Consider the following 14,361-nt stretch of genomic DNA (forward strand, 5'->3'; position numbering starts at 1 on the left):
TGTACCCCACCCACTTCACCAGCATGCCTAGTGTTGTTAATGACAAAGTTCATTGACCCTCACAAATACACTGGACGTTGCATTCTGAAGACCTGGACAAATAAAAAAAACACATCAAGAGCACCACAAGTGGCTGTTATTGACTACATGTGTACTATGTTCAATGTGACCACTTGAATAGCTCTTTAATAAAGTCCAAACATTTAAGTTTATGCAAAACTCAGACAAGGATGACACTAGCTTTTACAATACCTTTCTCTTCATAAAATGGCTCAAAAACTTAATGCGATATATAAAAATACATATCTACAGAATAGCATAAACAAAAAAGACTAAAGTTAGTTGAACAATTATCTGTTTAAAAGGAAAAAAAATACATGCATATTCTACTATCGTAAATTAAATGCTATATATGACTTTAAAAAGGTAATATGATTATCTACTCCTTATATAATACAACAGCTTCTTCATTGACATATACACAACAGTACATAGGTAGACACTATTATTGAAGCATCTAAATAGACACTTAATGACCATGCTTTTCACTGTAGCCAACACAAACTTACTGTTAAACTCTGGCAGTCAATGTCATTTGTACTTCCTCTACCAGTAAAGAAAGGTCTGAAAAAACAACAACAGTCAACAAATACATTTGTTCAGCATTGCATGATCAACTCAACCTCTATTTCGACGGGCTTTGCACAAAACAGACACTACTCCTTATATTTTTATATGGAGTTTTTATATGACAGTGTTGCGCTAGAGACATGATTTTTATTTATAGATCAACTTCATTGTACCATCAGGCATTTGTACAGCTAGTTTATGATGTTGCAAACCAAATATCTATGCTCTAAGCTTTTTTGCCAACCAAACATCGATCTTATTTTATTCTTCACTCTGTAATCATTCAATGAACACCCGTAAACTTTCATCAAATAGAGGATAAGACAGTTCTTTCCTAAAAGTTGTTTTTCTAAATGTTTTTTTTTTTCCTGTGCCTTGCCAGTCTCCTACGTATTACCAAACTTATGCTACATCTATTCTTGTCATGCTACAACTCAACCTACCAAATACTGGAGCCTTGGTTTTGGGTGTTGCCACGACAGATAAGGTGACAGGTGTTAATTTAAGTCTCACAGTAAGACAGGGATACAATATTAACAAGAGCCATTTTTCTCTGACCACATAATTTATAACACATACCGGAGCCTTGGTTTTGGCGTAGACATGACAGACATGGTGTCCATCTCTGGTTCACTGTCAGACAGGTCCTCTAGCTGTTCTATCAGGTCTTCTATGTCGCCAGGGTTACCCCCGTCTCCTAGCTCATGGTCAGCCTCCGAGTCCAACACCTGCAGAAAGGTGCTCGGTACTAAGTCAGTTAACTAATAAATATACTGCAGCTATCACAGTTGTGATGAATACCCCCAGAAGCTGCCTGGACACAGAAACCGTTAAATATTGTTCTATGGAATTAATGAGTGAAATGTAAAAGAAATTGCATGGGGAAAACAGCCTATGCTATCCAAACTTCCTTTGAATTTTAGGGCTTTAACTCTTGTTGGTCTGATAAATTGTAGCAGATATGAAAGTCACATCACAAGTCCATGGTAATCAACATTCCGGTAAAGTTTCATTAGAGTAGGTAAAATACTTATGGCACTATATGCGACACAAGGTTTTCAGATTTTCTTCAATAATTCAAGGGCCATAACTCTTGTAAACCTTGAAAAATGTACAGGTGTACCACAACCCACGCTGATCAACATACCTATGAAGTTTCATGTGCAAAACCATCGAAGTTCCATGTGACATTATCATTTTTCAGGGACAAAATGGATGCAATCCTATATAAATATTTCTATTTGAGGGTATAATAAGATAAAATATACCTCTTCTGAAATCTTGAATCTCTTCAACAGGGCAACAAACTTCTGCTTCAGATTCCTTTGCTGAAAGAATATGTTAAAGGTAATGGCTAACGTAATCAATAAATCCAACACATATTAGTACATTGTTTTTTCTATCTTTATAGTTAAAATGACGATTTCAGATGGTAAAAGCAGTGATTTGAACTCTCTCAAATCTAGTCTTTTTTATAATTTTTTGTTACATCACAAAACCAAAGTAACTTTATTAATACATATTTACTGCACAGATCAATTCAACAAATCTAGTACTCAGGGTTCTCCATAAGAACCAGCCGCTGGCAAAGGATGGTTCAAATGGCTTTTGGGCCTATTCAAATTAGCAAAAACAAGAGCTATCACAGTATGTGACGAATGCCCCTGAATCCCTGAATGTGACATTGACCTATGAACAAGGTCAGTACATGAAAAGTTGATATTGCCTTTACGTGTCAAATACATATGGCAAGTTATTTTAAATTGCCACTGAACATAAAAAAATACCACCCATACTTGACAACCTACACTCTTATGTCCTTATATTCAGCATTCCATTGTGAATAAACACTAAGTGTATCTTTAACCTTAGAGGTAGGGACATGGGTCTTGCACGCGACACGTCGTCTTGGTATGTCGAACACATGTGGCAAGTTATTTTAAAATCTGTCTATACAAGAAAAAGTTACAGCCCGGACACGACAACCTATACTCTATGTCCGTATATGCAGCATTCAATTGTTAATAAACACCTAAGTGTGACCTTGACTTTAGATGTGGGGACACGGGTCTTGCACGCGACAAGTCGTCTTGGTATGTCAAACACATGCGGCAAATTATTTTAAAATCAGTCCATACAAGAGAAAGTTACAGCCCGGACACGACAACCTATACTCTATGTCCTTATATGCAGCATTCCATTGTGAATAGACACCTTAGTGTGACCTTGACCTTAGAGGTAGGGACACGGGTCTTGCACGTGACACGTTGTCCTGGTATGTTGAACACATGTGGCATGTCATTTTAAAATCTGTCCATACAAGAGAAAGTTACAGCCCGGACACAACAACTTATACTCTGTGTCCTTATATGCAGCATTCCATTGTAAAAAACACCTCAGTGTGGCCTTGACCTTAGAGGTAGGGACACGGGTCTTGCTTGCAACACGTCGTCTTGGTATGTCGAACACATGTGACAAGTTATTTTAAAATCTGTTGATACAAGAAAAAGTGACAGCTCGGACACGACAACCTTTACTCTATGTACTTATATTCAACATTCCATTGTGAATAAACACTAAGTGTGACCTTAACCTTAGAGGTAGGGACACAGGTCTTGCACGCGACACGTTGTCTTGGTATGTCAAACACATGTGGCAAGTTATTTTAAAATATGTCCATTACAAGAGAAAGTTTCAGCCCGGACACGACAACCTATACTCTATGTTCTTATACGCAGCATTCCATTGTGAATAAACACTAAGTGCGACCTTGACCTTAGAGGTAGGGACACAGGTCTTGCACGTGACACGTCATCTTGGTATGTCAAACACATGTGGCAAGTTATTTTAAAGTCTGTCCATACAAGAGAAAGTTACAGCCCGGACACAAGTTATTGAGCCGGACACACGGACGGACGGACGGTGCGATTTTAATATGCCCACCTTCGGGGGCATAAAAAAAAAAAAAAAAATTGTTATCACTTCTCAATAATAAGAGTACCGTTTCACTGATTAAAGTACCTTTCTGCATCCTAGTGTGCACCACGGACAGGTTTTATTTACCCAATATTGTTTTGCTATTAATCACAAAATCTGCTTGATGCAGTCTGTATTTAGTCTAAAACATATAGGCACTATGATTTTAGTTAATGGCAAAATTCAGAGCGATTCAAGTGCCTGAATTACTTGACTTGCAACTTGTGAACTGTCATTTTTGCAACAAGTTGCAACTTATTGAGACCCCCGTGTACTACAAAAAGCACATTCAATAGAGACTCCAATGCACACATGTGTTAATATTTTTTTGTGCAAAAAAATGTCCATCCCTAATCCTACCCTATTCATGGCTGGCCGAACCTTTGTTCTGGCCACACCCCTCTTCCTGGAGGGACCACCTTCATCTAACATGGTTGGCTCACTGTCAGAGAGGTCATCATTCGACCACGCTTCCTGGTCAAACTCATTCTCATCTTCCTCTGAATCTGCATCAATGTCAGGCGATCGATCTGGTGACAAAAAGAAAAATGAACTTGAAAACCAAGTAGCTGTATATCTGTAGCTTTTCACATAAATATTGTTAAACAAAGGTCATTGTTTCATGATTCTTTTCAAGACAAGAACCTCCGGCAATATTATATTTGGAAATCTACTATACTTTTATGATGGAGACATTCTGTTATAAAGCACAATTGACAATAATGGCAATCTTAGCAATCCTTACAATCTTAACCATCCTGATTGTGAATACTTGACTTCACCATCCTTACCAGCATCTGATGCGGCTAACATCTTTCTACGGCCATTCACGTCCTCATGGTCGACTGGCGTAGATGACAGGTTGAGCATGATCACCTTGGCAACCACATTCTTATGGTCCTTGAGTTCCCGATACAGGCTCAACTCTTTATTGTTCTCTCTGTTCTGCATGACCTGGGTGCGAAGGAATCAAAATTTACAGTCAAACAGTTAAAGGCATTCCACTTTATTCACTGATTTGCTTAAATATTAAAAAATCGTGAACTATTTGCATTATTTTGTTGCAATTTGTAATAATTGCGATTGTTATTATTTGCTTACATATTTCATATTCTGGTTAGTATTGCAATAAATGATTATCCACCATTAAAACCATCATTTGTCAAACTGAAAAATTTATATTTGTATAGATGTTTAAAGACGATGCAAGTGAATGGACTGATTTCATGTACATTGTATGTGCGTTGATTTACCATACATGATCTACATGATTGCTGCTCTCAGCGGTCAGTCTCGGCAGTTAATCAAGCCTGTTACTGTTGATATCCTCTATAATAAGGGCACAACAAAGTAAATTAATTCGAAATTTTATGGCTTTTGCAGATTAACAATGACAGTTTTAATGATATGGCGATTCATAGCAAAAGTGTGACAATTGTTTACAAATGAACTATTTTCAGACTGATATTTTAGCCATTTTCTGTCACTGAAATTGGTCCGGCAAGGTCAAAATGATTGGTATAACTCAGGAGTACCTCTGCCATACTAAGCTGGCCGACAGCCAGGGTCTTGTAGCCAATGATGGGTCTGTTCTTGTATCTCTTCCGCCTCTGTAGCATCACCTGCAGCTTATTTCCATCCCGCTTCAGAAAATGCGGGTACTGTAAATACAACATGACCAAGTTTTCACACCACTATTTTCAGTATTGGACTTTGCATGGGTAAAGACAATGTGTGACAAAAAAAGCCTGTTAAGATCCCAGTCTAAGATTCACCATCTCTGGATGCCTTTGAATAATAAGTTAACACAAAGAGTATTATACATGTCAAACTGGAAACACTGTGTATACATTGGAAACTGCTTTATGTTTTGTTTAGCAGATATTCAAGTAAAGGAAAACAAAATAGCACAGAATTATGCCAAACATTTTAGTGATAGTTTTTTAAGGTAATATGTTCACAATACTGTGCCTGAGAGGTAAGGATGGATTTTTTGCTCAGGATCCAAGGTAATTGCAATTAAGAGATACATTCAAGCAGATTGGAATATGAACCACTGGAATGGTCTGTGTTTATTTAAACTTTATGACTGCTCTGTGCTTACCTGCATCACAAATGAAAGATCAAGCATAACGTCGGCAACACCAACACTTGCAATCTCAATTTCATTTGAGCGAAGAACACGCTTTGAGCTCTGAAAAAACATAACAATAAACTCATTTACACCAGTAAAACAAAAAATACATAGAGATCATATAAGGTAATCAAATCAGAAGTCTTAAACAACATATACAAAACAAGAATTAATGGTATATTGAACAACAAAATTATACTAAAAACAATGAATCATGACTTCATTGATATAACCAGCCTAAAGCAGATGTATCTATGCATACTATGCCATATTATTCCTACAAGAGCATTATATGTATGTCACTTTTTGAAGGTACATTTTTCAGATCTTGCGTTCTATGATCATGAAAACACAATGTACTTTTTTCCAAACGGGTCCCACTACTTGTTGCTGAAAAGACACCAAAGCCAAAGGGGAGCAGGGATTTTTTCACCATAATTGGGAAGATACAGAAAGTCATGCCAAAATAGTGCCTGGGAAAATATATATATATAATATTTTCAACTGGTTTACTATATTTAGATCTGTTCTTCACTTCTTGTCAAGATCGAGTTTGTTTTGCATCGGCTTTTTATTCATTCACAGATTATGTGTTTACCAAATTGGGAAAATATTATGAATTTAGGGAAAATCGGAACTTCTTTGATCGGGGAAACAGCCTTGATACAGCAGAAGATTGCCCCAAGTAAAATAACTTGGGTGTCGAAGTGAATTACTCTAACTCTTATTTTGATAAGACCCCTTGGTTCTTGAACAAGCTGTGTAAAGAACTGATATACAGGAGACAACTTGCCTTGGTTTTACCAGTTCTGTGTTTTTCAATTTTCCTAGTATAACATAAAAAGCAGAGCCTCAGGCAAGGGAGCCAAAGCAACACTGACTTACCTGCATTTTCAAAGCAACAATGACTGAGGTAAGTTCACTTTCAAGAGGCTTCAAAACCATAAGTCTTGTAATCCGCAAACTGCATATTCTACAAATCAGAAGAAATGGAAATTGCTTCAATCAAATATAGATTAAAAGATTTTAACATCAAATTCAAAAGTTTCTGTTATTTGCATGGAAAACAAAAGAGTCTTGTAAGTTCAATTGGATCATGTGGCAAAATTATTCTATCACATCAAACCTATTTTCCTGTTCATGTTTTTGTTCTAAATGTCATTGTTAATAAACCAAATCCACTTTATCATTAAAAGACTTGACCGGCATAGGACTTATGCTACAGATTAGGGTAGTCATAAAATCAATGGTCCTCTTGATTGTACTAGTACAAATAGATAATAGATCAATAAAATCATTAGACATTTGACATTTTTTTAATGTGTTATACATATCGTAGGCATAACACATTAATTAAATTATCAAATGAGTTTATTGATATATTTATACTATCACAAACAAGAGGGCTATCATGGCACTATATCCCTCAAGTGAGTACACTCTGAATGTAGTTTCTATTGACCTACTGACATAGTTATAGTCTTATAGACCAAAGATGACAAATATTCAGACTTCATTGAGAATTCAATGTGTTTTTCTTGTTTGCCTTCATACAGCTGCCTTCATACCAAATTTTAAAATAACTTGTCAGTTATTATTTGTTAAAGATGCACTCTTACTCCCAAATAAGATGTACCACAATTAATTCAATTGTTTTAATATACTTCAAGGATGAATAAATGTCGAAAACAATGGATCTTATGAAGGATACAGTGTTAAATTTGAAAAAAGGCCAATAAGGTATTTCTACCTTATAAGACAATAGTTGATCAATGTAAATCTTTTAGGACCCACCAGTATTTTAAAATTTGAGAATTTTCAGCTATTAAATACACAGTTACAATCTTGTTATCAGTAATCAATATTTCCCATAAATGCATTATTTTAAAAAATAATAGACTCAGGGTTCATACAGCAAGTCAGGCTTAAAATTCAAGGAGTTTTCAAGGACTAATAATTGATTTTCAAGGACTATCTTTACTCGTTATTAGTTACATAAATGACAAATGTTTAAAAGTTTTGGAACAAAATATAAAATTTCCACTTTTATTTCAATGTTTTAGAACATACAATTTCACCTTTTGGTGGTGGTGGTGGTATAGAGGGAAAAATGTTTGTAGAACCAGTAGAACTATCACTTTTCTTAGTGGTAAACATGTCCAGCGTACAAGTTGACGGCAACATATTCTATTTATGTTTGTCTGATTTCGCGTGGCTTTTGATCGCAGACTCGCCCATAGAACTTATATTAATGACTTTGGAGCAAAGTTTGCACATTGCCTTGTGCTTGTTGTCCTGATCTACCAACAAAGGGTATGAAATAAACCATTTCTTATTGAAGACACACGCCATCTTGGAAACCAAAACGGAAACGGTTTTGTATAATATTTTATATTGTGAAAATAGCAACACAGGCAAAACCCTGTACACTATCCGTACCGATACACTGACGTAAATTCTCTTTCTTTAAGCGAGACCCAAACTAAATCAAACTATTTATGTAAAGTTTCTACTTTCTGTCTTTCTTACTACGAACATAAAATACGCAGACAAACTGATTTTTAAACTTGAAAGGAAATTTAAAGACCATTTCTTACTTTTTAAGCAGTTTTCAAGGCAACAATAAAAATCAAGTAGTTTCAAGGAGGTTTTTTTTCAAATTTAAGGACTTTTCATCTAGCAGCCCAAAATTCAAACTTTTCAAGTCTGTGCGAACCCTGATAGTAAGTAGTTAAAGCACTCAAAATTTATGTTTGTTATATACATACGTATATATTGATTTAAAATATGAGTGTCACTTTAATAAAATAAAAACATTGCATTTCTAAATTTTATTACACCCATAAATAATAGATAATTCAATGGCATATTTAAACATACACATAAACATAAAACATGCATACATTTTAAAATATGTAACAGTACATGAATATGTTGACATGGCAAAACCATACATGTGAACCTTTTGCAATGACAGAGAGGTAGATTTAGGTCTCAAAAGCGGTAGTTTTGGGTTCAAAAGCGGTAGAATTTCTAATTTCTTTATTTTTCAGTCAAAAACAAAGATGGATACAATGTAAACAAAAACTTGATATTAGTTTTGTTACTATTTTTAGATTTTCGGAAAATATGCATTAAATACGTCATGGTTAAGAGACTTGTCAAATGTCAGTGTTTTTGCTAAGAAACAGAAGTTATATTAACTCTGACTTGTAAAAACAAGTTTATATTCAGAAGAGCTGCTAAAAAATCAAATCAGACTGCCAAAACAGGTTGGAGTGTAAGTGCAGACAACTGCAGAATTGTGTACGTCAAAATGTCTAAAACTTTTATACACTGTAGATAATTAATAACACCTTAGAAATGTTGTTTTCTTTGATGTTTTGACAGTTTTTTAATGTCTTTGATATTTAAAAAATGCTGATTAGTAGGATGTCATTTAACAAAAAATGCTGATTGTCTTTTGTACCGTACTGGTAACTAAGCAACGATCTGGGCCGAAGTGTGAAGTGACTTGAAGTTGTTTATTGCACCATGTTCTTTGAAGTGACAGATTAATATGGTATTTTAGCATGGTTGATAAAATTTTGAGGTTTTTAAAGAAAATTTAAGGCCAATTTGATATAATTATGAGGTTTTTTTAAAAGAGCTTTAAATATCGGTAGATTTCTACAGCAAAGCGGTATGGCGTTAAAAGGGTCTCAAAAGCGGTAGAGTTCACATGTATGGCAAAACTCATACAATGTAGTTACAGTACACTCATAGGGTTTGACCAACTTTCTGATATACAATGGATACTGGACTACCCTCCTATCACAGTAGCAGAGCTAATCGTTACTGATCTCCATTATCATTATTTCAAACAAACTGATTTAATTGAATGGCAAGGTGCTGGTTGAAAACAGGGCAAAACATGTCTGAATCTGAATCTGAATGATACGTGGTAGAGTCCAATACTAGCTTTAACACCACGGGGTATGACAGACATCATATTGCAGTTTGATATCGAGATTCACTAGACCAATACTTACACAAATATACTGTATACATTCCTGTTATTGCCTGTAACAATTAATCATCTGACCAGTGCTGATCAGATATGATATACTGGTTTGCAACCCCTTTTTGGCCGGAAATGGAGATTTTTCCTTCGTTACTTTTGACACAAGATAGATATTACGATAAAACTTTACACACAGACAGGTTGGCTCTTCCGACAAAAACTGTGTATTTTTAAAATAAACAAGAGCTGTCACAGTATGTGACGAATGCCCCCGAATGTGACATTGACCTACGAACAAGGTCAGTACATGAAAAGTTGATCTTGCCATTAAGTGTCAAATAAATATGGCAAGTTATTTTAAATTGCCTCTGAACATCAAAAAATACCACCCATACTTGACAACCTACACTGTAATGTCCTTATATTCAGAATTCCCTTGTGAATAAACACTTAGTGTATCTTTCACCTTAGAGGTAGGGACATGGGTCTTGCACACGACACGTTGTCTTCATATGTGGAACACATGTAGCAAGTGATTTTAAAATCTGTCCATACAAGGGAAAGTTACAGCCCTGACACGACAACCTATACTCTATGTCCTTATATGCAGCACTCCATTGTGAATAAACACTAAGTGTGACCTTGACCTTTGAGGCAGGGACACGGGTCTTGCACGTGACACGTCGTCTTGGTATGTGGAACACATGTGGCAAGTTATTTTAAAATCTGTCCATACAAGGGAAAGTTACAGCCCGGACAAGACAACCTATACTCTATATATGCAGCACTCCATTGTGAATAAACACTAAGTGTGACCTTGACCTTTGAGGCAGGGACACGGGTCTTGCACGCGACACGTCGTCTTGGTATGTGCAACACATGTGGCAAGTTGTTCTAAAATCTGTCCATACAAGGGAAAGTTACAGCCCGGACACGACAACCTATACTCTATGTCCTTATATGTAGCACTCCATTGTAAATAAACACTAAGTGTGACCTTGACCTTTGAGGTAGGGACACGGGTCTTGCACGCGACACGTCGTCTTGGTATGTGCAACACATGTGGCAAGTTATTTTAAAATCTTTCCATACAAGGGAAAGTTACAGCCCTGACACGACAACCTATACTCTATGTCCTTATATGCAGCACTCCATTGTGAATAAACACTAAGTGTGACCTTGACCTTTGAGGCAGGGACACGGGTTTTGCACGCGACACGTCGTTTTTGTATGTGGAACACATTTGGCAAGTTATTTTAAAATCTGTCCATACAAGGGAAAGTTACAGCCCGGACAAGACAACCTATACTCTATATATGCAGCACTCCATTGTGAATAAACACTATGTGTGACCTTGACCTTGGAGGTAAGGAAACGGGTCTTGCAGGGGACACGTCGTCTTGGTATGTGGAACACATGTGGCAAGTTATTTTAAAATCTGTCCATACAAGGGAAAGTTACAGCCCGGACACGACAACCTATACTCTATGTCCTTATATGCAGCACTCCATTGTGAATAAACACTAAGTGTGACCTTGACCTTTGAGGTATTAAAACGACAATTGATAAATAAATATAATATCATACTATTACACACTATGTATGTTTAAAATGATAAACACCTACTCGGTAAGCCACCTCTGCAGAAAATTTGAAAAGCTACCAGGATTCCTTCTTAAAACATGACCTACATGTACATTATGTATGCTGATTTATAGACTTCCGAAGATGGATAAACGCATGTCCGTACAAGAATGTAATGATTAATTCAAATTTGAGTTGCTTCCCTTAGACAAAAAATTCGGTGATTACCGTTTTCAGGTTTTACCATTTGCTTTTTCGAAAATTGAGCGTAGAATACAGCAATTTATGGTATTTGTATAATTCAACACCGGTTTTATACTTCATAATGACAAATCAATAATGTCGTCTTATAGTGCAAGGTATAATGAAAATTAAAAAATCATTATAGGGCCTCATGCAAATGAGCGCGCGCATGATGACATCATCCCCGCGTGCACCTTACAAGGTCAGAAGTGTAAACAATGTTTCTTTGGGTTGGGTTCCACATCCTACTAACATTTGAATGCAAAAAACAGCTGATATCTGTCAAAAATGATGCCGCAATGAAACGCCAGACTGATTTGTGTAACATATTTCGTTTTGACTGGTTTTAACTGGGTGGGCGAAAAACTGGTACAGGCGAATAATAGGTCGCTAACCAGTACTAATATTCTACTGGGCTCAACACTATCTATCTCTGAATCATGCAAACTCCTCTTCTGAGTATTACTGACATGGACACTAACAGTTCCCGGAGACACTAAATTTTCTGACAGGGTTACCTCTGTCAATTGACAAGGGAACATGCTGGGTCAGAAACATTAAAATATTGAACAGGTCACTAAGATTTGGTGTAGGTGATCCTGTGGGTCACCTGATAAAAAGGTTAGAGTTGTGACCTGGTCTACGTTGCTTGCAAATTGGTACGAAATCATAATTGACAAAATCCGCAGTGTGGCACAATCAAAGGGTCAGACTAGTCCTGTATTGGGTTCAAATAAAAAATCAACAACCAAACGTTCCCCGCTGAGATTCTTCATCCTAAGCTTAGGATACATTAACATGGCTTTGAAAACATAGATGACCTAACAGGCTAACTTTTGTCAACGAATTTTGCTTACGCTCAAATCAAAATTTCTGCTTTTTGCTTTCTCAGAGCTAGTCATTTGTATATATTTTAATAAATTACCGTGGTATACAATTGGATGAAGATTTCTCGATTTCCAGAGAAGCAAAGAGCTTCATGGAAACAACTTTTTGTCCTTTTTGGACAGACGAACTGTCACTTTTGTCCGCCATGTTTTTCGTCTGAGTTGAGCATGCGCAGTCGCTCCTCATTATGAGTAATCCAGTGGTTCATTTCAATCCTAAAAATCTCCTACTCAGTGACCTCCCGTAATGAGTGTCGGAACTTGAGCTTAAAGGTACTCGCGCATGTTTTTGGACCCAGAAAATGTTGTTGTTTTTTGTCTGATTTTATTTATCATTATTTTACTCTATAGTTGATACTGAAATTGTAAAAAATACAGTTATATTATATTAAGGGATATTGGTCGTAACTTGCGGTGTGAAGTTCCCACGCCGGTAAAGTAAAAAAAAATAGTAAACCGACCCCTAAACCGCACCCATTTTGTTATTATTTATTATATACGTATGCAATTATATGTCATACCAAACATTTTTAAACCTTTAATTGAACAAATTAAAGCCCAACTTACTTTATTTGCTAATTGACGAAGAATCACAAATGTTTTAAAATATATCAAATCTACATCTTAACTGTTTCGGAGACATATATGTTATTCTGTGGACTAAGACATATGTTAGATGAAATTGTGTGAAATTAAATAAATAATATCTTTTCTTTCTTTTAATATTGGTTTCGCATCAAAATTTAAGGAACACCAAGAAAATATAATTTTGATTTGTTTGCACATTGTATTCTTCTTCACTTATTATAATCCCCTGCTGTGCATCTCCTGCTATTTTCACTGGTGTCACAGTATGGGGCCAATTTCCTGTGTATTCGTATATTGGCTCAGGGCCATTAAGGGTCGATTTCTATAATAAAACATATATAAAACTGTACAGCAGGATTCTCAGATTAGAGATCCGATAAGAGGGATCAAGACAGATTGAGATCAATAAACAGAGGTTGTGTACTATACGCAGTTTGTTTTTTGGGTGTGTGTGTGTGGGGGGGGGGGGGGGGGGGGGGTCACTTATAGAAGACTTAAACTAGGCCTTTAAAAGAAGAAAATGTCCCTTCCCGTAAGACAAAGATTTTATTGGTGAACAGAAGGGGCTTTTCGCCGAGAGGACAAAAATGTATGTATTCTTCTAAATTGTTTTTATTTTGACAGTTTTTTTTTGTAAACGATGTTTATATAACACTTAGACAGAAATTTACACAACAATTTTAATCGATTAAATTTGTTAAAGAACCGAACAAAACAGGTTAGCCTAAGGTACAGTACGGATTGTAGTATTGCCAGATAAACGACAGTACGGATTTCAGCAGGTGCTTGGATGGTCTATTTACGTCATAGATATTTGTGTAAATAGAAAAATTTGCCTTTGCAGCAAAGTATTAAGGTTGACAATGTTTATCATAAATTTCTCTTGTCAAAATGAACTCAATTTTGATTGTGTTTATATAAAATAATAATGTAAGTAGTTGCCACATTTTCCCATGATTATTTTATGAAATAATTTGGGTAAATCAAACAATTAAGAAATAAAGGAAGATCTACACTGTACTTTATCTTTGATTTAGATTTAGCTAATACAGTATAATTTAGTATTTTAGTACTCCATATAAACAGCTGCTTCTGAGTCTTTAACGGTTTTTGAATAGGCGAAAGTTCCCTATAATCGCATTATTGTGCCTAGTATTTTAGAAGGTGTAAACAAAGGTCCATGCCTTTAATTTTAATACCTATCAATCCTTTATTTATGTTCATCATAAAAAGCATCCAACTTTGACACTGAAATTTAAGACATCCATTACGTTTTGAAGTATTTTGACTGTAAATCATATGACTGTAGCAATCAT

General features: G+C 35.8%; 1 protein-coding gene across 3 annotated transcripts in view; it reads right to left on the minus strand.

The window, feature by feature from the left end:
• The window catches only part of LOC128207280 (phosphofurin acidic cluster sorting protein 2-like), a 32,623-nt gene extending 20,005 nt beyond the window's left edge, over nt 1-12,618 (minus strand). For all 3 annotated transcript variants that reach the window (XM_052910117.1, XM_052910116.1, XM_052910115.1), the window contains exons 1-9: nt 12,496-12,618; nt 6,626-6,713; nt 5,711-5,800; nt 5,142-5,267; nt 4,398-4,560; nt 3,967-4,136; nt 1,899-1,958; nt 1,210-1,358; nt 570-624 (exon numbers count right to left, since the gene is read on the minus strand). In XM_052910117.1, coding sequence (XP_052766077.1) covers nt 570-624; nt 1,210-1,358; nt 1,899-1,958; nt 3,967-4,136; nt 4,398-4,560; nt 5,142-5,267; nt 5,711-5,800; nt 6,626-6,713; nt 12,496-12,605 — 1,011 coding nt within the window. In that variant the 5' untranslated portion in view covers nt 12,606-12,618. The remainder of the gene's footprint in view (nt 1-569; nt 625-1,209; nt 1,359-1,898; nt 1,959-3,966; nt 4,137-4,397; nt 4,561-5,141; nt 5,268-5,710; nt 5,801-6,625; nt 6,714-12,495) is intronic.
• Between the last annotated feature and the right edge of the window lie 1,743 nt (nt 12,619-14,361).

Source organism: Mya arenaria, chromosome 11 (genome assembly GCF_026914265.1).
Source record: "Mya arenaria isolate MELC-2E11 chromosome 11, ASM2691426v1".
Classification (NCBI taxonomy): Eukaryota; Metazoa; Mollusca; class Bivalvia; order Myida; family Myidae; genus Mya; species Mya arenaria.